The 27,208-nt window shown below is 41.3% G+C and overlaps 1 protein-coding gene across 28 annotated transcripts in view; it reads right to left on the reverse strand.

The window, feature by feature from the left end:
• The window catches only part of LOC106568684 (discs large homolog 1-like protein), a 338,585-nt gene extending 326,006 nt beyond the window's left edge, over positions 1 to 12,579 (reverse strand). For 9 of the 28 annotated variants that reach the window (XM_014139236.3, XM_014139235.3, XM_014139233.3 and 6 more), the window contains exons 1-2: positions 11,858 to 12,577; positions 11,045 to 11,176 (exon numbers count right to left, since the gene is read on the reverse strand). In XM_014139236.3, coding sequence (XP_013994711.2) covers positions 11,045 to 11,176; positions 11,858 to 12,008 — 283 coding nt within the window. In that variant the 5' untranslated portion in view covers positions 12,009 to 12,577. Of the gene's footprint in view, positions 1 to 11,044; positions 11,177 to 11,857 lie in introns of all 28 variants that reach the window. The other 19 variants (XM_014139225.3, XM_014139219.3, XM_014139215.3 and 16 more) reach the window with 4 other exon arrangements.
• Between the last annotated feature and the right edge of the window lie 14,629 nt (positions 12,580 to 27,208).

Here is a 27,208-nt window from a genome sequence, read left to right on the forward strand (position 1 = left end):
GCAGTTACTGCCATCCATATCAAAAGAGGTAAGAACAGCCTTATCATATCTACTTTTGAAGGCTGTACGCTACAGAAAGTTACTGTTACATTATCAAAAAAAATAGACTGCACCCATTAGGACTCTTGATGTTATGAAGTTGAGCCCTTAAGAGTCCTAGGAGACAGATTACAGCCTATTAAAGTCACTCGTTGTGCAAGTGGTTCTCAGCTCAACTAACCTAGTTACGCTGTACATTACCATGTATAACTTCATGATGAATGCAAACAGTAAGGCCTTTATAAATGGTTGTGGGGCATGATTCACAGCAGGCCATGTGCAGAACAATGTCAACTGCCAAACCAAATTGTACTGATTGTTAAATGCTTATTACCATCACACATTATGGAGGTCGTATTTGAGACAAAGTAGGCCTGTCTAAATCAGTGGATGTTAAATAGGGTACAAGCCTAAAAGGAGACCTTTAGTTCAAATTAATGGAAAACACTGGGCACCGAGGCTGCAGTCTTAGTTGACTATTTCTCCGCTTTTGTCTATTCTTGACCCTCTTTCTCCTCTCTGCAATCCACTCTTTCTGTTCTTGGTCTACCCTCTGTCATCCAGTGAAAATGCGGTAAATCAGCAGCAGGGGGATTAGGATTTGGGGTAATCACCATGTCAACAGACGGATTACATTTTGTCTGGCCCTCTGCATACATATCTTGGATAGGAGGGGGGGGGGGCAGATTGCAAACTGTGGCACCAATCTATTTTTCATAAGCAACATTCAGAAATGGTGGAGTGTCAGTGTGCATGCATGCGTATGAGAAAAGCAAATGCTGGAATGAAAAGGAATAGGTGTGCGTGTGTACACAGTGCATTTGGAGTATTCAGACCCCTTGAATTCTTCCACTGTTACAATACAGCCTTATTCTAAAATGGATTCAATTGTTTTTTTTACTCAATCTACACACAAGCCCATAATGACCAAGCAAAAAGTTGACATTTAAAATTAAATAAAATACAAAAAAACATAATTTACATAAGTACTCAGACCCTTCACGCAGTACATTGTTGAATCACCTTTTGGCAGTAAAGCCTTGAGTCTTAGGTATTACGCTATAAGTGTGGCACACATACTTTGAGACTTTCTCCCCTTCTCTGCAGATCCTCTCAGGCTCTGTCAGTTGGATGGGGAGCATCGCTGCACAGCTATTTTCAGGTCTCTTCAGAGATGTTCGATCACGTTCAAGTCCAGGCTATGGCCTGGCCACTCAAGGACATTTAGAGAATTGCCCCGAAGCCACTCCTGCGATGTCTTGGCTGTGTGCTTCGGGTCATTGTCCTGTTGGAAGATGAACCTTCGCCCCAGTCGGAGGTCCTGAGCACTCTGGAGCAGGTTTTCGTCAAGGATCTCTGTACTTTGCTCTGTTCATCTTTCCCACAATCCTGACTAGTCTCCCTGCCACTGAAAAACATCCACACAGCATGATGCTGCCACCACACTTCCCCGTAGTGATGGTGCCAGGTTTCCTCCAGACGTGATGCTTGGCATTCAGGCCAATCTCGGTTTCATCAAACCAGAGAATCTCATTTCTCATGGCCTTGCAGCAAACTCCAAGTGGGCTGTCATGTGCCTTTCACTGAGTGTTTTCCGTCTGGCCACTGATTGGTGGAGTGCTACACAGATGGTTGTCCTTCAGGAAGGTTCTCCCATCTCCACAGAGTAACTCTGTCAGAGTGACCATCAAGTTCTTGGTCACCTCCCTGACCAAGGCCCTTCTCCCCCGATTGCAGTTTGGCCGAGCGGCCAGCTCTAGGAAGAGACTTGGTGGTTCCAAGCTACTTCCATGTAAGAATTATGGAGGCCACTGTGTTCGTGGGGACCTTCAATTCTGCAGACATTTTGGTACCCTTCCCCCGATCTGTGCTTCAACACAATCGTGTCCTCTGAGCTCTACAGACAATTCCTTTGACCTGACATGCACTGTCAACTGTGGGACCTTATATAGACAGGTGTGTGCCTTTACAAATCATGTCCAATCAATTGAATTTCCCACAAGTGGACTCCAATCAAGTTGTAGAAACATCAAGGATGACAAATGGAAACACGATGCACCCAAGCTCAATTTCAAAAGAGTCTGAATATTTATGTAAATAAGATATCTGTTTTTAATAATACATTTGCTAAAAGTGCACGCAAGTCAGATAGGTTCATGTATTGTGTTTTAGCATGTCCTGTCTGGCAAGCTCGGTCTGCTTTCTTGCCCAACCCATCAGAGCATCAGAGGCATTGAGATGGCATGTAGATAAAGAAAGTGGTCATTAACATGTCTATTCCTGAAGGGTACCATGGGGGGGTTACAAATCAGGATATGTCATCTTTGGGCAGCCATGTTCTATTGTATCCAGTACAAACTAGGCTGTAATTCAAGTTACATGGCCTATATTGGGCAATAGCTAAGACAGTACCTTAGAACAGGGGTTCCCAAACTTTCACTCAGGCCCCCTTTCCAGCACTGGGGATGCCCCCCCCCACGTGCACCAGGTCTATTTCTATGGGCACAAGCACTGTTCACACCCCTCTTGCAGAGAATTTCACAGGTTTAAAGCACAGTCATAGGATGCCAGCTTTCCAACAAATGAGTTCTTCACATTTCTGCCCTGCTAGAACTGCCATGGTCAACTGTGTTGTTATTGTGAAGTGGAACGTCTAGGAGCAACAACGACACAGCTGCGAAGTGGTAGGCCACACAAGCTCACAGAATGGGACCGCCAAATGCTGAAGCACGTAAAAAAATGAAAACGTAGTTCTGTCCTCGGTTGCGACACTCACTACAGAGTTCCAAACTGCCTCTGGAAGCAAAGTCAGCACAATAATAACTGTTGGTCATCATGAAAGGGTTTCCATGGCCGAGCAGCCAAGCTCAAGATGACCATGCGCAATGCCAAGCGCCGGTTGGAGTGGTGCAAAGCTCGCTGCCATTGGCCTAGAAAAGTGGAAACGTGTTCTCTGGAGTGATGAATCCCGCTTCACCATCTGGCAGTCCAAAGGACAAATATGGGTTTGGCAGATGCAAGGAGAACTCTACCTGCCCAAATGCTTAGGGCCAACTGTAAAGTTTGGTGGAGGAGGACTGTTGGTCTGGGGCTGTTTTTCATGGTTCAGGCCCCTTAGTTCCAGTGAAAAGAAATCTTAACCTGTTATGGCTAGGGGGCAGTATTTTCACGGCTGGATAAAAAAACGTACCCGATTTAATCTGGTTACCACTCCTACCCAGTAACTAGAATATGCATATACTTATTACATATGGATAGAAAACACCCTAAAGTTTCTAAAACTGTTTGAATGGTGTCTGTGAGTATAACAGAACTCATTTGGCAGGCAAAAACCTGACAAGGTTTCAGGCAGGAAGTGGCCTGTCTGACAAGGTGTCGTTCTTCTTGTCTCTGTTTATTGAAGAGTGAGGATCTTAGCTGTCCCGTGACACTTCCTACGGCTGCCATAGGGTCTCAGAAGGCGGTAAAAAGCTGAATCGTGGCTTTGCAGGCTCTGGCTGAAAAAAAGTAGCGCGTTTGGGTAGTGGCTGGTTACAGTACTGTGAGACTCAGGCTCGTGCCCGCGTCGACCGAAAGCTTTGTTTACTTTCCTCTGTTTAGCTAAAAGGAGATTCCCGGTCGGAATATTATCGCTTTTTTACGAGAAAAATGGCATAAAAATGGATTTTAAACAGCGGTTGACATGCTTCGGTAATGGAATATTTAGTTTTTTTTTGTCACGAATTGCGCCATGCGTACGACCCTGATTTACCATTTCAGATAGTGTCTGGGATGCACGAACAAAACGCCGCTATTCGGATATAACGATGGATTATTTTGGACCAAACCAACATTTGTTATTGAAGTAGCAGTCCTGGGAGTGCATTCTGACGAAGACAACAAAAGGTAATCAAACTTTTATAATAGTAAACCTGATATTGGTGAGTGCTAAACTTGCCGGGTGTCTAAATAGCTAGCCCGTGATGCCTGGGCTATGTACTTAGAATATTGCAAAATGTGCTTTCACCAAAAAGCTATTTTAAAATCGGACATATCGGTGCATAGAGGAGTTCTGTATCTATAATTCTTTAAATAATTGTTCTGCTTTTTGTGAACGTTTATCGTGAGTAATTTAGTAAATTCTTAGTGAATTCGCCGGAAGTTTGCGGGGGGTATGCTAGTTCTGAACGTCACATGCTAATGTAAAAAGCTGGTTTTTGATATAAATATGAACTTGATTGAACAAAACATGCATGTATTGTATAACAATGTCCTAGGGTTGTCATCTGATGAAGATCATCAAAGGTTAGTGCTGCATTTAGCTGTCTTCTGGGTTTTTGTGACATTATATGCTAGCTTGAAAAATGGGTGTCTGATTATTTCTGGCTTGGTACTCTGCTGACATAATCTAATGTTTTGCTTTCGTTGTAAAGCCTTTTTGAAATCGGACAGTGTGGTTAGATAAAGGAGAGTCTTATCTTTAAAATGCTGTGAAATAGTCATATGTTTGAAAAATTGAAGTTTTTGTATTTTTGAGGAATTTGTAATTCGCGCCACGCCTATCATTGGATATTGGAGCAGGTGTTCCGCTAGCGGAACGTCTAGATGTAAGATGACATTCTAGATGATTCTGTGCTTCCAACTTTGTGACAGGCCCTTTTCCTGTTTCAGCATGACAATGCCCCCGTGCACAACGCGAGGTCCATACATTAATGCTTTGTCAAGATCAGTGTGGAAGAACTTGACCGGGCTGCACAGAGCTGTGACCTCAATTGAAACACAGATGCGAGCCAGGACAGATGCGAGCCAGGCCTAATCACCCAACATCCATAATGCTTGTCGCTAAATAAAAGCAAGACCCCGCAGCAATGTACTACATCTAGTGGAAAGCATTCCCAGAAGAGTGGAGGCTGTTAAAGCAGCAAAGGGGGTACCAATTACATATTAACGCCCATTTTGAAAGAGATTAGATGAGCAGGCGTCCACATGCTTTTGGACACGCAGTGTATTTTCTTTAACCTGTTGGGGGTAGAGGGCAGTATTGACACGGCCGGATAAAAAACGTACCCGATTTAATCTGGTTACTACTCCTGCCCAGTAACTAGAATATGCATATAATTATTGGCTTTGGATAGAAAACACCCTAAAGTTTCTAAAACTGTTTGAATGGTGTCTGTGAGTATAGCAGAACTCATGTGGCAGGCAAAAACCTGAGAAGATTCCAAACAGGAAGTGCCCTCTCTGACAAGATCTTGTTCTTCTTGTCTCTGTTTATTGAAGACCGAGGATCTTTGCTGTAACGTGACACTTCCTACGGCTCCCATAGGCTCTCAGAGCCCGGGAAAAAGCTGAATGATATCAAGGCAGCCCCAGGCTTAAACACATTTGCGCTTTTGGCAAGTGGCCGATCAGAGGACAATGGGCTTAGGCGCGTGCACGAGTAGACCCCATGCTTTATTTTCTTTCGTCTTTTTACCTAAACGCAGATTCCCGGTCGGAATATTATCGCTTTTTTAACGAGAAAAATGGCATACAAATTTATTTTAAACAGCGGTTGACATGCTTCGAAGTACGGTAATGGAATATTTAGATATTTTTTGTCACGAAATGCGCCGTGCTCGTCACCCTTCTTTACCATTCGGATAGTGTCTTGAACGCACGAACAAAACGCCGCTGTTTGGATATAACAATGGATTATTTTGAACCAAACCAACAATTGTTATTGAAGTAGAAGTCCTGGGAGTGCATTCTGATGAAGAACACCAAAGGTAATCAAACTTTTCTAATAGTAAATCGGAGTTTGGTGAAGGCTAAACTTGCTGGGTGTCTAAATAGCTAGCCCTGTGATGCCGGGCTATCTACTGAGAATATTGCAAAATGTGCTTTCACCGAAAAGCTATTTTAAAATCGGACATATCGAGTGCATAGAGGAGTTCTGTATCTATAATTCTTAAAATAATTGTTATGCTTTGTGAACGTTTATCGTGAGTAATTTAGTAAATTCACCGGAAGTTTGCGGGGGGTATGCTAGTTCTGAACGTCACATGCTAATGTAAAAAGCTGGTTTTTGATATAAATATGAACTTGATTGAACAAAACATGCATGTATTGTATAACATAATGTCCTAGGGTTGTCATCTGATGAAGATCAAAGGTTAGTGCTGCATTTACCTATCTTATGGGTTTTTGTGACATTATATGCGAGATTGAAAAATGGGTGTCTGATTATTTCTGGCTGGGTACTCTGCTGACATAATCTAATGTTTTGCTTTCGTTGTAAAGCCTTTTGAAATCGGACAGTGTGGTTAACTTCTCTAGGGCCAGTGGGACGAAATTGTCCCACCTACGTAACAGCCAGTGGAATCCTGTGGCGCGTTATTCAAATACCTTAGAAATGCTATTACTTCAATTTCTCAAACATATGACTATTTTACACCATTTTAAAGACAAGACTCACGTTAATCTAACCACACTGTCCGTTTTCAATTTTTTTTAACTAGGCAAGTCAGTTGAGAACACATTCTTATTTCAATGACGGCCTAGGAACGGTGGGTTAACTGCCTTGTTCAGGGGTCAGCTTGGGGATTCAATCTTGTAACCTTACGGTTAACAAGTCCAACGCTCTAACCACCTGCTTTACATTGCACTCCACGAGGAGCCTGCCTGTTACGCGAATGCAGTAAGAAGCCAAGGTAAGTTGCTAGCTAGCATTAACCTGTTAGGGCTAGGGGGCAGCATTTGCACGTCTGGATAAAAAAAATGTACCCGATTTAATCTGGTTACTAATCCTACCCAGTAACTAGAATATGCATATACTTATTATATATGGATAGAAAACACTCTAAAGTTTCTAAAACTGTTTGAATGGTGTCTGTGAGTATAACAGAACTCATTTGGCAGGCAAAACCCTGAGACATTTTCTGACAGGAAATGGATACCTGATGTGTTGTATTACCTTTAAACCTATCCCATTGAAAAACACAGGGGCTGAGGAATATTTTGGCACTTCCTATTGCTTCCACTAGATGTCACCAACCTTTACAAAGTGTTTTGAGTCTTCTGGAGGGAGATCTGACCGAACAAGAGCCATGGAACGATGATGTCCCATTAGACACCTGGCGCGCGAGTTCATGTTGGGTCCCCTCGTTCCAATACGTTATAAAAGAGTATGCATTCGTCCACCTTGAATATTATTCATGTTCTGGTTAAAAAAGGCCCTAATGATTTATGCTATACAACGTTTGACATGTTTGAACGAACGTAAATATATTTTTTCCCCTCGTTCATGACGAGAAGTCCGGCTGGCTTAGATCATGTGCTAACAAGACGGAGATTTTTGGACATAAATGATGAGCTTTTTTGAACAAAACTACATTCGTTATGGACCTGTGATACCTGGAAGTGACATCTGATGAAGAGAATCAAAGGTAATGGATTATTTACATAGTATTTTCGATTTTAGATCTCCCCAACATGACGTCTAGTCTGTATCGCAACGCGTATTTTTCTGGGCGCAGTGCTCAGATCATTGCAAAGTGTGATTTCCCAGTAAGGTTATTTTTAAATCTGGCAAGTTGATTGCGTTCAAGAGATGTAAATCTATAATTCTTTAAATGACAATATAATATTTTACCAATGTTTTCTAATTTTAATTATTTAATTTGTGACGCTGACTTGACTGCCGGTTATTGGAGGGAAACGATTTCCTCAACATCAATGCCATAGTAAAACGCTGTTTTTGGATATAAATATGAACTTGAGAACTAAAAATGCATGCATTGTCTAACATAATGTCCTAGGAGTGTCATCTGATGGAGATTGTAAAAGGTTAGTGCATCATTTTAGCTGGTTTTATGGTTTTGGTGACCCTGTCTTTGACTTGACAAAACATTACACACAACTCTTGTAAATGTACTGTCCTAACATACTCTAAATTTATGCTTTCGCCGTAAAACCTTTTTGAAATCGTAAAACGTGGTTAGATTAAGGAGATGTTTATCTTTCAAAGGGTGTAAAATAGTTGTATGTTTGAAAAATTTGAATTTTGACATTTATTTGGATTCAAATTTGCCGCTCTTGAAATGCACCTGCTGTTGATGGAGTGCACCACGAGTGGCACGCTAGCGTCCCACCTAGCCCATAGAGGTTAAACTTATCTTATAAAAAACAATTATAGTCACTAGTTAACTACACATGGTTGATGATATGACTAGTTTATCTAGCCTGTCCTGCGTTGCATATAATCGATGCGGTGCGCATTCGCAAAAAAAGGACTGTAGTTGCTCCAACTTGTACCTAACCATAAACATCAATATCTTTCTTAAAATCAATACACAAGTATATATTTTTAAACCTGCATATTTAGTTAATATTGCATGCTAACATGAATTTCTTTTAACTATGGAAAATGTGTCACCTCTGCAACAGAGTCAGGGTATATGCAGCAGTTTGGGCCGCCTGGCTCATTGCGAACTGTGTGAATACTATTTCTTCCTAACAAAAACTGCCAACTTCGCCAAACGGGTGATGATTTAACAAAAGCACATTTGCGAAAAAAAACAATAGTTGCACGACTGTACCCAACCATAAACATCAATGCCTTTCTTAAAATCAATACACAGAAGTATACATTTTTAAATCTGCATTTTTAGCTAAAAGAAATCCAGCTTAGCAGGCAATATTAACAAGGTGAAATTGTGTCTCTTCTCTTCCGTTCATTGCACGCAGAGTCAGGATATATGCAACAGTTTGGGCCGCCTGGCTCGTTGCGAACTAATTTACCAGAATTGTACGTAATTATGACATAACATTGAAGGTTGTGCAATGTAACAGGAATATTTAGACTTATGGATGCCACCCGTTAGATAAAATAGGAAACGGTTCCGTATTTCACTGAAAGAATAAACGTGATAGTTTCCGGATTCGACCATATTAATGACCTAAGGCTCGTGTTCCTGTGTGTTATTATGTTATAATTAAGTCTATGATTTGATAGAGCAGTCTGACTGAGCGATGGTCGGCACCAGCAGGCTCGTAAGCATTCATTCAAACAGCACTTTCGTGCGTTTTGCCAGCAGCTCGTCGCAATGCATTGCGCTGTTTAGGACTTCAAGCCTATCAACTCCCAAGATTAGGCTGGTGTAACCGATATGAAATGGCTAGCTAGTTAGCCGAGTGCGCGCTAATAGCGTTTCAAACGTCACTCGCTCTGAGACTTGGAGTAGTTGTTGTTGTTCCCCTTGCTCTGCATGGGTAACGCTGCTTCGAGGGTGGCTGTTGTCGATGTGTTCCTGGTTTGAGCCCAGGTAGGAGCGAGGAGAGGGACGGAAGCTATACTGTTACACTGGCAATACTAAAGTGCCTATAAGAACATCCAATAGCCAAAGGTATATGAAATACAAAATCGTATAGAGAGAAATAGTCCTATAATTCCTATAATAACTACAACCTAAAACTTCTTACCTGGGAATATTGAAGACTCATGTTAAAAGGAACCACCAGCTTTCATATGTTCTCATGTTCTGAGCAAGGAACTTAAACGTTAGCTTTCTTACATGGCACATAATGCACTTTTACTTTCTTCTCCAACACTTTGTTTTTGCATTATTTAAACCAAATTGAACATGTTTCATTATTTATTTGAGGCTAAATTGATTTTATTGATGTATTATATTAAGTTAAAATAAGTGTTCATTCAGTATTGTTGTAATTGTCATTATTACAAATAAATAAATAAATTAAAACAAAAAAATTAAACCGTACGATTAATCAGTATCGGCTTTTTTTGGTCCTCCAATAATCGGTATCGGTGTTGAAAAATCATAATCGGTCGATCTCTAGTTGGGATAATGGTTCATTGTTTAGCTAGCTAGCTACGTCTTAACAAAAGACTTGTCTGAGTGTGCCAGAGCACAGAATAACTGATGAATTTACGAACACCCGTTGAATATGGCCTGTGTCAGTAAACGTTGGCAAAAAAGTGTAATTAAATTGTTGCCAGCAGCACAGTTAGTCACCAACGCACTGGATAACATGAAACCAACCTAACCAGTTCTGCTAAGGTGAGTAAAATGGTCAGAGTGGGGTGTTCTCTAATTATGGTGTCTGGAAGTAGCTAGCAAGCTTGCCAATGTTAGCCAGTTCGCTTGGGTGCTTGACTGGCATTGTGAGGTCAGAACGTTCAGATCGACCCTAACTCCTCGGCCAGAGTGTTAAATGCATGCTCTGAATTTATGAACGGACAATCTGACAGCACAGTTGCAGTCACTAACGCTCTGGATAACATGAACACAGCCTAACCAGCTCTGCAAGGGCGAGTAATGTTCAATGTGCTGTTCTTGCTCACATAGATGTCTGGAAGTAGCTAACAAGTTAGAACGCTCAAAGCAACCTTACAACGGATGGGTGGGGCTTAATGGACAAAAAGATCTTGCTTTTCTTTCAAAAACAAGGACATTTCTAAGTGACCCCAAACTTTTGAACAGTAGTCTGTGTACATTTATTAAGTAACTCAAGCGGTGAGGTCAGCATGTTACTTTGAATTTTGTGTAACGTCAGTAGTCTTGTCAAGGAAGCATCGTGCAAAATATATTGGCACCCTCCACTTACCAAGACCATTGTCAAATAAGGCACGCAGTCACCTGCTTTTAAAGTAAACCTTGAGGTGGTACCACCCAGCACATTTAGAAGGGTGTTATTTCATACCAAACCCCTCCCTTGAGATGACGTAGCGGCACGGTGCCTCTACATCACAATGGTAGAGTTTAATCGCTACAGGCAAAAAGAGATAGATTTACTACTAAAAGACGAAACATCACTTTTGCAACGAACTGTCAAAATTAAGAGCAGAATTGCATTTCAAAAAATCCTTTCTCCCAATGAAGTTTCTTTGTGAGAATTGCCAGAACAAACTGCAATACCCCCCAAAAATGCCGCTCCTGCTGGCATGGAAACAAGGTTAACAATAGATTACCCAATATCTCAAAAGCAAGATGAATAAGGGTGAGAATTACATCTGTACACTTACCTATGAGTGCCTGGAAAAGGTTACTCTGGAAGATGTCGATGACCCTCTGGATGGAGAGTCTCAGTTGCCAGTCCTCAGCGTGGTTAAGTTTAGTGCGATATTCCTCCAAGAGTGACAGGGCTCGCTGTGCATCTGGACAATCAGAATGTGTTAGATAAAACGTAAATCCCCTGGCCAAAACGCTAGCAATTTACCATTCAAAAGAATAACCACATCTTGACTCAAGAAGTGAAGTGTCAGTAAGTCGGCCTTTCAAATTGTAACCATATCGCTCCAGAATATGCTGTAAAGTGTTACAATTGAAGGGTTACAACTATGAATTGGCTGCATGGACTTGAGAAGTTTAATAGTTACATTTTGGAGCCAATATCGTTTTACGCAACTACATTTGATTGTGATCCTGGCTACAATTGTTTCAATTAGAAGAGACGTTACACGAACACGTAGCTAGTTGAGCAATGTAACAGAGTCAATCATTATGCTACCTTATGGAAAAGTAAGGCAAGCTTGGGAAACGGTATAACTACAGTACATATCTAATGTCAGCTGGCTAGTGAACTAAGTTACAGTATTTTGCGAGCTAAGTGCCCTACAAGCAACTTGGTTCTTTTTGTGGCTTCTTTCCCGTCAGAACTTCTGAGGGATACTAGGAAGTTAGTTAGGTCCTGTCAATATATTTAGCAAGAAACTATTTCATAATGGTTATTTCCAGTTACTACCTACCTAATAACAGCTAGTTTATATTGGTAAGTATGCATAACTGACAGTTTGCTAGCAAGCCTAGCTAGCTACAATTAGATTAAAGCCGCTTACCTTTCTTTCGTACTGGCATGATTAGGCAGTCTCGAGACAATATGTAGCTTGCTAGCCAGCTAGCTCTTTCACCAGTCGCGCGCAGATAAATGTTTTCAGGGAACACGCAATATAATATAACACTTTCACTCTCCTGGTATCCAAGGGGCATGAAAATCTCTACACTGAAACCACAAGTTCAGCTTTAATTTTGCCCACGAACTGTCAAGGAAAAGATGTGACTGTGATACAAAATGAGAAACGACAGTAACATTACAGAGTCGGCGTTCGGTTACAAACTAAAAACGCAACCAGCTAGCTGACAGCTGCACATCTTTGAACCTGACAGCGGCAAAGAGGTGACGACACCACATATGCAATGGTTGGTATTTTTCTAACTAGGTCCGAATGCCCGTTAAAATCCATACAAAGTAGAGAAACGCGTGTCCCAATCGGCTAAAACCAGTCAATCCGTGCATGCATTGGTGTCCAACGTAGCTTGCAAGCAGTGCGGGCTTTGAAATAACTCAAACTCTAAATCCAGTTCAGTGGCACATGTAAACTCAGGCCGTGCCTCCACGACTTATTCACTCTGTTTCGCAAACTTATCCTTCGTACATTTTCTCGGCAAATACATTTGTATTCCTTCGACTCAAACTTCTTCTGGTATCCCTCCTTTTCTTCCTGTGACAGAAAATTCCAAACTTTCTTCCAAAATGGCGTCTCGGGGTTGGAAGTAGCGTATATCACGTGATTTCAAACCCTGCAGTTAACTGCTCATGTAACTCAAGGAAGGAGTTGAAAGGTGAGACTTGATATTTTCTTGAGCCAGGGGTTTTCAAACTTTTCTTGCCCAGGGACCCCCATCATATGTTAGCAACATTTTTGTTCGTATTATCAGTTGAATGATAATGGCAAGTAGAAGCAATCAACATTTTAGGGATAGACCCCTTTTTTTCAATTTTCGCCTAAATCACATGCCCAAATCTGACTGCCTGTAGCTCATGCCCTGAAGCAAGGATATGCATATTCTTGGTACCATTTGAAAGGAAATACTTTGAAGTTTGTGGAAATGTGGAGAATATTGAATGTAGGAGAATATAGCACAATAGATCTGGTAGAAAAAAAATACAAAGAAAAAAAAACAACCAGTGTTTTTTTACCACCATCTTTGCAACGCAAGAGAAAGGTCACTGTTATAGCCATCACTCTAGTTGTAATTCTGATAGTGTCCACAAAATAGCAGCAGTGTATGTGCAAAGTTTCAGATGGATTACTTGGATTATGACTGATCCTCAAGACTTTTAGTGTGAAGTCCCCAAGTACATTTGAGCAAATCGTGAAAAAGTCATTCGCATTCATATTCCATTTTTCTGCAAGAATATCATCAAATCTGTATACTTGGACTTTGATTTAGCTTTCCACGTATTAGTAGCCATATTATAAGTTCAACATTTGCAAAACAACCAGTTTTCATAACTTCATAACTCTGAATATCCTTTTCATTTTGGACAAAAATTATAAGGCATGCTGTCGTACAAGGTCAGTACCTACATTTTACGACTTATACGTGGTTTCCGGATACTCCCGTAAAGCCCAGCTCATTGGCTATCTAGCTAGCTTTGTTTGACCCCCAATTGGTGCTTATTTGATAAAGATACAAGCATTCAAGTGATGGCCGCCCTCGTCATCGGCGTGCCATGAAGGCGTCGCTCTAAACAACGTTTAGGGTCTGATTTTCACAGATTCCTTTCTTTGCAAATTGAACAAGTGGAAATACAAAATCGATCGTGCGTGCTATATGGACCTTTTTAGGATATGAAAAATTATTTTATCTAACAAAATGACACTTCATGTTATCTCTGGGACCCTTTGGATGATAAATCAGAGCAAGATTTCAGAATGTAAGTACACATTTCACCTTCAGAGGTGAATTTATCAAACCTATCGAGTTGAAAAAAGAGTTTTGTTGTTAGGAGCTCTCCTCAAACAATAGCATGGCATTTTGCTGCAGTAAAAGCTACTGTAAATTGGACAGTGCCGTTATATTGACAAGAATTTAAGCTTTCAGCCGATATAAGACACTTATATGTACCGACGTTTCTTGTTTCTCTAAAATCTGTGATCGTGACATAATGCGCTGCATGATTTACAACTGTCCCGTTGACGAAACGGCAATCCTTTTAAGAAATTAAAATGATTGGGGGCGTTCGAGCGGATCACTTTTGTCAAGTCGATGGTCACCACTTTTCAATGTGTGTTGCATTATGGAGGTAAAATTGTCTGACTTCGGTCTTTATTGGGGCTGCGGTCCAAAGACACACCCCATCTCTCAAATTAAGTGGACACTTCTGATGACGTATCATGACGTCTGACGAGGATACATTTGCAGGGCGAGGGAGGAAGGAATGATTTTTAAATGGAGCACCCTTGGCCGGAAATTCGTCACTCGTTCATCCCGCGATGATTGTGTTTTCAGCCACCGGTAGCTTGTGGTTGCTTTATATGCGCTACAGTCAATTATGAGTGCATGTCTATATATAGTTATTAATATACGCCTACTGTATGATATCTAGCAAATGAATTAGCTAATTAACGTTAGCCTGCCTATCTGGAACTTCTGAAGAAGGAACATTTTTTATTTCTACAATTTCCAAAGACAACCAAACAAAAACATTTACTTTTTACGAGATGTGTTTGTGCCGTCATGTACATTAGTAGCACAATTTCTAACTTATTTGCATTTGTTTTTACTCACACTATATTGACTTCTCCATTGATGTTGTTTTTAAGTTTTCGCTGACTTTTCTTAGCGGATGTACAATCGTCGCAAATTGAATTATGGGGAGTTTCAGGCCCCGGAGTGAACATAATTGTACACTAGCAAAGCTGACTAAAAATGAGGGCTGAGGGGCTTATGTTGCAAACTTCCCTTGCTTGACTAATCATTTGGACCAACCACCAAGATGGCGACAGGGATTTGCCCCAAGGGCATAAGGCGAGGGTAAGTGGATGAGGATGTGTCTTTTTAAGTGTTTGGACCACAGCCATTGACAAAAAATAATATGGTCAAAGATCATGAAGTTTTGACTGCAGTCGATGGAAAGTTTTTGCAGTTGCTCTTCACCAACTTCATCCTGCAGCCATCACCTGCATTGTGGGGGGCTCTATTGTCAACGAATCATTAGGGTGTTTTTGTTTTACCCGCGCAAACGTGACAAAACTTTTCTGCAATTCATGTATACATTGGATATATATACAAATGAATGGTATATTTGAGGCTCTCTCCCACTAATTGATTGTACAACGTAGGCCTACACCAGGGATGGGCAACTGACAGCCCGCCCTCTGATACATTTTTAGGGTACTCAGCCGGGTCTCAACTTACTGTTGCGAGTTAGAATAGTAGAATACACAAGGTGCAATTTTGAAATTTGGTTGTGCATCAGCAACTTTTCTCTTGTTATGTAGTCACCGATAGTCAGTCAATTAGCCCATGTCCACTAACATGTTTTAGATGGCTAAGTTAGTTTAACTGCCAGCTATCTAAACTTGTTATCATGGTCGAATTACCGGCCGGGTGGGCCCCAATTGATTTTGTTAGTCAGTCTCACTCAGCTATCATATTAAAAACAGCAAACATTTCTCTCCAGTCTATGCCAAAATGTGTGGAATTGCAGGAAATAACCTGTAAAATAGCAAATTCTTCTCTCCCCCCCATGGCAAAATGAGTAGAATTGCATGAAATTTGTTATAAACTTGCTAAATCTTCTATCCGCCCTGTGGCAAAATATGTAGAATTGCAGCTAACTTGCTTGAAAACTGCAACATTTTTTCTACAACCCATGGCAAAATGTGTAGAATTGCACGAAATTAACTCTAAAAATGTAAACATTTATCTCCGCTGTCAAGAGGGGGGCCACTAAAATGCTTTCCTCGCAATGAGGGGTGGCGAGAAACTGCGGCCCCTCATGATGAGTTCAGATTTCTTGTGGCCCCCATCTTCATCAAAGTTGCCCATCCCTGGCCTACACACATATGATTTCAGTCTGTGAGTGTGTGATATGGGGGTTGGAAACATGTTTATTTCGACATTATAAAGAAAAACTTGTAAAAACAATGGCAAACTGCCATGGTGATCTGAGCCTTGCTGTTGGAAAACCACATTAGTGGCCGACTTTTGGCTGTCGCAGATGCACCTCCCCCAACCTCACTCCTCGACTTTCGTCTACCGTCGGTTGCTTTCGCCTTACCATTCCAACTCGCCCATAGATTTGGTAGACAGTGGGCTCGTTTGAGAGGTAAAGCGAAAGACACTGACTGTAGATGAAAGTCTACCGCTACTCCAATGAGCTCATAGTCTATTAGCTAGAAAAGGTATCTTGGTGGCGTAGAGAACATTTTGCTGTTGTAAAGCAAAAATACTGCAATTCTACACATTTTTCCATTGAGATGAGAGAAAATGTGGCAGTTTTGAAGTACATTTTCAGCAATTCTACACAGTTTTGCATGAAGCTGAGAGACAATTTTGCAGTTTTTAGGCGAATTTCCTGCAATTCTATGCATTTTGCCATGGCTAATGTTGTGTTCCTCTGCTCAAACATTATAACAAAATCAAAGGGTATGTGCCCTGAATGCCCGGTTTGGGAATTTCCAATACTCCCTGAATGTCTAGCTTTTATTTCATTGTTAGTTCTCAAAGATGGTACTATAAAAAAATATACATAGAAAGTTCAGTATCTTTTCTGCATGCTATCTAGTTTTGGTTGTTTAAGTTGAAACTGTTCTTCCATCCCAAAAATTATCAATGAGATGGCCCATCTAAGAATATTCTAAACAGAAAAACCCCTGTAATTTGCTAATAACTGTAATTTCCTCCATATTAAAGGGATAGTGCGAGATTTTGGCAATGAAGCCATTCACTGCTTCTCCAAAGTCAGATGAAAAAGAACAGCTAGCATGCTAACTGTTCTTGTAGACTTCCAGACATTGCGCTAATGCTAGTTAGCATTGGTTTGTGAAACTAACTTCCTTCATACTGGACGCAGAGACTTAAAAATGGTGTCCTTGATGGAATTCTATTGCAGCTAGTGAGATTCATAAAATAGTTATTATTCACATAAAAAAATCCCCCAAACATTTTTTTAAAATAATAAAATGCAGACCCCTGCAGTACCGCCCTGGACCCATAGGGAACCCCAGTTTGAAAATTCCTGAAGTAGACTACTGTCCTCCCCACCTAATGTTGGCAGGATGAAATAGCCTATGGTGGTATGAGTAATCTATTTTAGTAGCATACTTTGAGATGGACCACACCCATACTTTGAGATGGACCACACATCAGCAACTTGCCTAGTTAAGGACGTGGAGGACGTCGTCCCCACAGTGACTGTACGTACATACCCCAACCAGAAGCTATGGATTACAGGCAACATTTGCACTGAGCTAAAAGGTAGAACTGCCGATTTCAATGAGCGAGTGTAACCGATGTGAAATGGCTAGTTAGTTAGCGGTGGTGCGCGCTAATAGCGTTTCAATCAGTGACGTCACTCGCTCTGAGACTTAAAGTAGGGTTTCCCCTTGCGTTGCAAGGGCCGCGGCCTTCGTGGGGTGTCAGTTGTTGATGTGTGCAAGGGTCCCTGGTTCGAGCCCGGGTTGGGGCGAAGAGAGGGACGGAACCTACACTGTTACACGGGACTCTAACCCGGAAGCTTATAATGCTAGCTAGCTACCATTCAGCTGTTTTTCAGTCATCAGTAGTTACCACAGCCACAAAGTTAGAGGGCCCGCCTACCCGACCAATCAGAGGAAGGAGTGTGATGCCGGCATACAATCAGATGAGGGAGTGTGATGACACGTATTCTGGCGGGAAATGCCTCATTTTTGAAATGGCATATCTCGAGTTAAAGTTTGAGGACCAAATAACTAAATACTTTCAGGAACAAGAGTTGGCAACTTCACTAAAATTCATAACATTAAGAAAGGACAAAAGTGTTATATTTTAAATTGTCTTTTAATTTTAGATAACTTGTAGCTCATTTTTGTTACTTTCATCTAAAATGAGCTAACTAGCATAAGGGATTCAATTCCAAGCACAGAGTTATTCTATTTCATCGAGCAACGTTGTTAGCTCTGGTCTGTGCAATAAATTATAAGTACTCAAGTATGCATAAATTAGCATATAATACTTATCAACCATAATTGTAACTCTTGAACCATTCAAGCTAGATACACCAAACCAACTTTCACATGTTCAGGCTATCCTAAGTTCAAGTTCTTTAAAACTTTTATGAACTAATAGCGATATAAATTAGCATAACATAACCTACCAACAGTTACTCTTAAATAATTCCAGCTACATACACCAAACAAACTTCCACATGTTCAGGCTATACTAACTTCAGATTCTTTAAAACTTTTGTTAACTAATAACTATAATTTACCAAAAATGTGCATAAAATGACCCACAAACAGTAACTCTTAAACCGTTCAAGCGAGATACATCCAACCAACTTTCATATGTTCAGGCTATCCTAACTTTCATCTAGCTATTTGTTCAACTATAAACAGTCACCAGAATTACTACTGCAGACACTACTACTACTATAACATTTTTCAAAACCATACATACTTTAAAACTGTTTTGCTTTAAGTAGTAAAGTAAAATGTTGTAAAGTTTTACCACTACCACAAAAATACTTTTAAAGAGCTTTAGAAAAAATACTTTTAAAGTGCTTTAGCAAGCCCCACAACTTTACTTGTAAAGTTACCATCTGGTTATTATTTGGAACGCTACTCCTCCTACACCGTTGAAGCTAGAAACGCTGTTCAAACTTTAAAACATGCAGATCGGTCCCGACTACAGTGCTTGTATAAAACGTTTTGATATATTTTATACTTTACAAGTTATAAAATAAAAATGTCCTCCTTTTTGTCCACCATCCGCTTACAGGGGATTTCCTCAAGATTCTAAAAGGCCACATTGTGAAATCATCATTTCAATCTTCCATTCACTGTAAATGCAACAATGCATCTTTTGACAGATGTGACTTGTTTCAGGAAACTAGGCGTATGTCGCGCGTCACTACTTCACAGCAGAGCCATTTGAACGTAAACTTTCATGTGCCTTAATAACACACTTGTATGCCATCTGTAAATACAAATACATTTGTTAAATTATGAGCCTAGTTGGTTTAGTCACGGGAAAAGACAGGAACATCCTGAGTCTGAGTCTACACAACTCTGCCAGGACCTAGGATCAAGGGAGATACTAAAGTGTTTTAGTACTATATCTCTTGACACAATGATGAAAATAATCATGGCCTCCAAACCCTCAAGCTGCATACTGGACCCTATTCCAACTAAACTACTGAAAGAGCTGCTTCCTGTGCTTGGCCCTCCTATGTTGAACATAATAAACGGCTCTCTATCCACCGGATGTGTACCAAGCTCACTAAAAGTGGCAGTAATAAAGCCTCTCTTGAAAAAGCCGAATCTTGATCCAGAAATTATAAAAAAACTTTCGGCCTATATCGAATCTTCCATTCCTCTCAAAAATTTTAGAAAAAGCTGTTGCACAGCAACTCACTGCCTTCCTGAAGACAAACAATGTATACGAAACGCTTCAGTCTGGTTTTAGACCCCATCATAGCACTGAGACTGCACTTGTGAAGGTGGTAAATTACCTTTTAATGACGTCAGACCGAGGCTCTGCATCTGTCCTCGTGCTCCTAGATCTTAGTGCCGCTTTTGATACCATCGATCACCACATTCTTTTGGAGAGATTGGAAACCCAAATTGGTCTACATGGACAAGTTCTGGCCTGTTTTAGATCTTATCTGTCGGAAAGATATCAGTTTGTCTCTGTGAATGGTTTGTCCTCTGACAAATCAATTGTAAATTTCGGTGTTCCTCAAGGTTACGTTTTAGGACCACTATTGTTTTCACTATATATTTTACCTCTTGGGGATGTCATTCGAAAACATAATGTTAAATTTCACTGCTATGCGGACGACACACAGCTGTACATTTCAATGAAACATGGTGAAGCCCCAAAATTGCCCTCGCTAGAAGCCTGTGTTTCAGACATAAAGAAGTGGATGGCTGCAAACTTTCTACTTTTAAACTCGGACAAAACAGAGATGCTTGTTCTAGGTCCCAAGAAACAAAGAGATCGTCTGTTGAATCTGACAATTAATCTGGATGGTTGCACAGTCGTCTCAAATAAAACTGTGAAGGACCTCGGGGTTACTCTGGACCCTGATCGCTCTTTTGAAGAACATAGCAAGACTGTTTCAAGGACAGCTTTTTTCCATCTACGTAACATTGCAAAAATCAGAAATTTTCTGTCCAAAAATGACGCAGAAAAATTAATCCATGCTTTTGTTACTTCTAGGCTGGACTACTGCAATGCTCTACTTTCCGGCTACCCGGATAAAGCACTAAATAAACTTCAGTTAGTGCTAAATACGGCTGCTAGAATCCTGACTAGAACCCAAAAATTTGATCATATTACTCCAGTGCTAGCCTCCCTACACTGGCTTCCTGTTAAGGCAAGGGCTGATTTCAAGGTTTTACTGCTAACCTACAAAGCATTACATGGGCTTGCTCCTACCTATCTTTCCGATTTGGTCCTGCCGTACATACCTACACGTACGCTACGGTCACAAGACGCAGGCCTCCTAATTGTCCCTAGAATTTCTAAGCAAACGGCTGGAGGTAGGGCTTTCTCCTATAGAGCTCCATTTTTATGGAATGGTCTGCCTACCAATGTGAGAGACGCAGACTCAGTCTCAACCTTTAAGTCTTTACTGAAGACTTATCTCTTCAGTAGGTCCTATGATTAAGTATAGTCTGGCCCAGGAGTGTGAAGGTGAACGGAAAGGCTGGAGCAACGAACCGCCCTTGCTGTCTCTGCCTTGCCGGTTCCCCTCTTTCCACTGGGATTCTCTGCCTCTAACCCTTTTACAGGGGCTGAGTCACTGGCTTACTGGTGTTCTTCCATGCCGTCCATGGGAGGGGTGCGTCACTTGAGTGGGTTGAGTCACTGACATGGTCTTCCTGTCTGGGTTGGCGCCCCCCCTTGGGTTGTGCCATGGCGGAGATCGTTGTGGGCTATACTCGGCCTTGTCTTAGGACGGTAAGTTGGTGGTTGGAGACATCCCTCTAGTGGTGTGGGGGCTGTGCTTTGGCAAAGTGGGTGGGGTTATATCCTGCCTGTTTGGCCCTGTCCGGGGGTGTCATCGGATGGGGCCACAGTGTCTTCTGATCCCTCCTGTCTCAGCCTCCAGTATTTATGCTGCAGTAGTTTATGTGTCGGGGGGCTAGGGTCAGTCTGTTACATCTGGAGTATTTCTCTTGTCTTATCCGGTGTCCTGTGTGAATTTAAATATGCTCTCTCTAATTCTCTCTTTCTCTCTTTCTGTCTTTCTCTCGGAGGACCTGAGCCCTAGGACCATGCCTCAGGACTACCTGGTATGATGACTCCTTGCTGTCCCCAGTCCACCTGGCCATGCTGCTGCTCCAGTTTCAACTGTTCTGCCTGCGGCTATGGAACCCTGACCTGTTCACCGGACGTGCTTGTTGCACCCTCGACAACTACTATGATTATTATTATTTGACCATGCTGGTCATTTACGAACATTTTAACATTTTAACATCTTGACCATGTTCTGTTATAATATCCACCCTGCACAGCCAGAAGAGGACTGGCCACCCCTCATAGCCTGGTTCCTCTCTAGGTTTCTTCCTAGGTTTTTGGCCTTTCTAGGGAGTTTTTCCTAGGGAGTTTTTCCTAGCCACCGTGCTTCTTTCACATGCTTTGCTTGCTGTTTGGGGTTTTAGGCTGGGTTTCTGTACAACACTTTGAGATATCAGCTGATGTACGAAGGGCTATATAAAAATAAATTTGATTTGATTGATTTGATTGATTTGAACATTCCCGCTAGCCATGATGGGCTGGACATTCTTGAGAGATGAGTGAGGATTTGTCTGCTATGTAACACCCTTCAGTCAATAACATGAGCTGGTCAGTACGTGTCGGTAATCCTTTCTAACGCAGCTTTAAAAAAAAAGATATCACATTGTAGAACTGCAAAAGTATTGCTCTTGAGGACCGAGTTTTAGAGTATGATAGCTACATAGATGGAGAAAATTCTGGTGTTTGATTGCAAATATGCAGAGGGAGTCGAAAAGAGAACACACAGAAGGCTGTTGTATAAAACACCTGTCTCCGGATTACATCTTCAAACTAATGGCAACCATGGCATCTGTGAATGAGCGTGAGAAGCGTCCAACTATGTATACGGGTAAGATAGTCTACCTAGCAAATTTTTCAGATACTTACACGTTTCTAAAGTCGTTTTCATTTCCAGTTAAAGTATACTGTTAGCTGGCTAACGTTAGCTAGCGAGCCAGCCAGCTAACGTTACATGTATGATCTGTGTAGTAATATTATTTGTATGACAGAGCCATTTGCATTGCTAGTTACAGCCTAATGTTAGCTGGCCAGCTAACATTGAACCTGGTTGGTTAGTTACCTGCAGATTCATGCAGGGTAGTAATGTTATGAGTTGGGATTATAGTTCATTGTTTAGCTAGCTAGCTACATGTCTAAACAAAAGACAACACTATGGAAGTAACCATTTCATTAGAATGTTCATGATGTCACCCCAACAGAGTGTGCCAGAGCGCAGAATAACTGATACATTTACGAACGCTCAACACCCGTTAAATGCGGCCTATGTCAGTAAACGTTGGCAAAAAAGCGGAATGAAATTGTTGCCAGCATCACAGTTACAGTCACCAACACTCTGGATAACATAAAAACAGCCTAACCAGCTCTGCTAGGGTGAGTAAAATGGTCAGAGTGAGCTGTTCTCTCATTTGTGTCTAGAAGTAGTTAGCCAGTTAGCTTGGGTGCACTCATCTCAACCCTACTCCTCGGCCAGAGCGTCCAGTGTGCGCTCTGAGCACTCCAAGAGCAAAAAGCTCTGAATTTATGAATGGACAATTTGACAATGCTCTGAGTTTACGAACGCCCAGAGCGCACTCTAGCCCTCCAGATTTAATTTACGAACACACCTGTAGTATAAACCAGACTTTAGTCTTGAACTCTTTGGTTGTTTAGTACGTGGTCTCACATGTGAGTCCTTAAAAGAGATGGGTGAGGCTAAGTCTTAAAGAGGGTGTGAACGATGCTGAGTGTCTCCAGTAGGTTTACCAAAACATTCAAGGGCCATTTTCTCATAAGTGAGGTTACAAGTTTATCAACTTTCAAAGCAGAATTACTTTCCCATTGTTCCTCAACTGTAGTGTATGATATCCCATTTTCTAGCTCTGAGTCTCTACTTTTATCCAATATAAAAAACATAATTTCAAATTTTGCTACATAAGACCGAATCGAGCTGGTCTGCCTTATATCAGCTACTTTGACCACTTTGTAACAACTTAGACAAAAAGTTAGAGCGTTTACATCTTCGTCTACTTCTCTGCTACTAAAATCTGCCTTTTGAACAAAAAATATTATTTTTGATAAAAAGTTACAGCTATTTTAGTAACCGCATCAACAATATTTTCTGTAACATTTTTTGCAAACAACTGCCGTTTTGACCAGTCTCCCAACATGTCAGACAAAAACATAGAGGGTATGACATCTTCTCTTCTTGTCAAATCTGAAAACGGATTAGTAATAGCGTATACCAATCTGAAGATAGCGCTGTTTTAGTAACCCATCATCTGCTCTCTTTCTAGCTGCAGTAAATCATGTCAGAAGCTAGCAGATAAATTATTTACTAACAACAGCTGCAAATTCCAATAAAACTACATCATGTTTTGAAGTTCACTTTCCTTGCTTTGTCTAACAAAACTATCTTGAATCTAGCAAATAAGTTTTGTGAGTTGGAGTGCAGTATTTAGTTAATATTATAGCACACACATACTGTCAACAGTTGCCATGGCTACTGTTGCCTAGCAACACTTGACTCGTGGAGAGAATGTCTTCATAGTCTTCATAGTTCTTCAAATAGCACTAAGATTTTGAATGCTTCCCCGTTCTGGATGACCTGGAATGAAAAATATAATATACTGCTAAAAAAAATTAAGGGAACACTTAAACAACACATCCTAGATCTGAATGAAAGAAATAATCTTATTAAATACTTTTTTCTTTACATAGTTGAATGTGCTGACAACAAAATCACACAAAAATAATCAATGTGGTCCCCACCTGCAGAACCACTCCTTTATTGGGGGTGTCTTGCTAATTGCCTATAATTTCCACCTGTTGTCTATTCCATTTGCACAACAGCATGTGAAATGTATTGTCAATCAGTGTTGCTTCCTAAGTGGACAGTTTGATTTCACAGAAGTGTGATTGACTTGGAGTTACATTGTGTTGTTTAAGTGTTCCCTTTATTTTTTTGAGCAGTGTATATCTAATGCTTACTAGCTTCATTCTCCTTTTCAGGATTATGCTCAACGCTCTAAATAACTAAACTGGCTAGTTTGCCTGTCTTTAAAGAGAGTGGTGGTCTGTACCCCTCTGATTGGATAGAGTGATTTAGGAATAGCTTCTACGAATAAAAAGTTACAGCTGTTTGTTGGAGTTTAGAGTGAGAAAAATGGGCTAGCTGACATCTACTAACAGCTCTCTGAGTCATCATTGAGCAGCCAAAACGGAGCTGTTGCTATGGATACTTAGAGTGCAACAATTATGACTAGGGTGAAGAGTGACCACAATCACTGACCACAACCACACAAATATTAACCACACAAAAATTGAACCACACTACAGTCCACAACCACAAAACGACTGACCACAATTACTGACCGCAACCACATTCATACACCTACTTACCACAAAACAATTGACCACAATTTCTGACCACAACCACAAAACGAATAACCATAACCACACAACTAATGACCTCAACTACTGACCACAACCACTGACCTCAACCACACAAATATTGAACACACAACTAACCAAAAAAATATTGAATACACAACTACTGAGCCACACAACTACAGACCACAACCACTTAACTACTGACCACAACCACTGACCACAACCACACAAATATTGAATACACAACTTCTGAGCCACACAACTACAGACCACAACTACTGACCACAACTTCTGACCACAACCACACAACTATTGACCACAACCACTGAACAAAACTACTGACCACATCTACTGACCATAACCATACAACTACTGACCACACCTACTGACCACACAACTACTTATTATTATATTATTTATTATTATATATATATCCTCTTACACCGTTTAAGATAGACACGCCATTAAATGTGTAGACTGATCTGGTTGCTTGAGATGTGTACTTTGATCATATTATTCAAATAGTGAATTCATTTTTAATTCCCATCAATAGTCAGTAGATTTTGTTAGAAGTTGTGTTCAGTAGTAGTGGTCAGTAGTTATGTGGTTCAGTAGTAGTGGTCAGTAGTTATGTGGTTCAATAGTTGTGGTCAGTAGTTGTGTGGGTGTGGTCAAAAGTTCTGTGGATATGGTCAGTAGTTAGATGTTGTGTGGTTGTGGTCAGAAGTTGTGTGGTTGTGGTCAGAAGATGTGTGGTTGTGGTCACTAGATGTGGTAAGCAGTTGTGTTCATAAGTTGTATGATTGTTTTCAGTAGTTGTGGTCAGAAGTTGTGTGGTTGTGGTCAAAAGTTCTGTGGTTGTGGTCACTAGATGTGGTAAGCAGTTGTGTGGTCAGAAATTGTGGGGTTGTGGTCAGAAGTTGTGTGGACCAGTTCAAATAGGCCAGGTCAAGAGAGGATGTTAATAATTTGATAATAATATTAATAATTCAGTGTGTTTTTATTTATTTAATTACAGCTGCATAGCTAATGTTATATTTTGTGTGCAAACACTTTTTCATATCTATATTGTAAATACAGTTAATTGTAAAAGTTTTTAATATTTTGGTTTGGTACATCGTTGGGTATCTGCGTTACTGTACCCTCCTATTGTTCTCTCTTGCCTGACCTTCAACTAGCGAGGTGCCTGAGAGCTGTGACTGCGCCATGGGCTAACATATTGTGCGTTGTCTTTTCGTGCGCATAAAAATCCAACAAGCACACCTGCAGTTGTGGCAGTGTCGTCATTAAATTACACAACGCAGAACGAACCACGATACAGTTGCTGTCAGAAGTTGTGTGGTTCTGGTATGTCATTTTCTCTTCTCTCTCATTATCATTTTGTCCCTCAGTGTCAGTGAGTAGCAACGGTTTCGTTTTGGAATCTCAATCTCAAAGAGGCAAAGCGTCAACGCAGGACTAAGATTGAATCATACAACACCGGCTCAGACTCTTGTCGGATGTGGCAGGGCTTGTACATTATTACGGACTACAAAGGGAAGCACAACAAACTATTACGGACTGCAAAGAGAAACACTAGACCCGCTCCAATTTGCATACCGCCCCAACAGATCCACAAATATCTCTATTGCACTCCACACTGCCCTTTCTCACCTGGAAAAAAGGAACACCTACGTGAGAATGCTATTCATTGACTACAGCTCAGCATCCAACACCATAGTGCCCTCAAAGCTCATCACTAAGCTAAGGACCCTGGGACAAAACACCTCCCTCTGCAACTGGATCCTGGACTTCCTGACAGGCTGCCCTCAGGTGGTAAAGGTAGGTAACAACACATCACAGGACCACGCTGGTCCTCAAAACAGCGGCCCCTCAGGGGTGTGTACTTAGTCCCCTCCGGTACTCCCTGTTTACCCACAACTGCATGGCCAAGCATGATTCCAACACCATCATTAAGTTTGCCGATGACACAACAGTGGTAGGCCTGATCACTGACAACGATGAGACAGCCTATAGGGAGGAGGTCAGAGACCTAGCAGTGTGGTGCCAGGATAACAACCTCTCCCTCAAAGTGATCAAGACAAAGGAGGTGATTGTGGCCTAACAGAAAAAGGAGGACCGAGCACGCCCCCATTTTCATTGACGGGGCTGTAGTGGAGCAGGTTGAGAGCTTCAAGTTCCTTGTTGTCCACATCACCAACAAACTATCATGGTCCAACACTGAAAAGATTTGGCATGGGTCCTCAAATCCTCAAAGTTCTACTGCTGCACCATCGAGAGCATCCTGACTGGTTGTATCACCGCCTGGTATGGCAACTGCTCGGCCACGGACCACAAGGCACTACAGAGGGTAGTGTGTACGGCTCAGTACATCACTGGGGTCAAGCTTCCTGCTATACAGGACCTCTATACCAGGCGGTGTCAGAGGAGTGCCCAAAAAATTGCCAAGGACTCCAGCCACCCTAGTCATAGACTGTTCTCTCTGCTACCGCACGGCAAGCAGTACCGGAGCCCCAAGTCTAGGT

The sequence above is a fragment of the Salmo salar genome, chromosome 14, assembly GCF_965601325.2.
Source record: "Salmo salar chromosome 14, fSalSal1, whole genome shotgun sequence".
Taxonomy (NCBI): domain Eukaryota; kingdom Metazoa; phylum Chordata; class Actinopteri; order Salmoniformes; family Salmonidae; genus Salmo; species Salmo salar.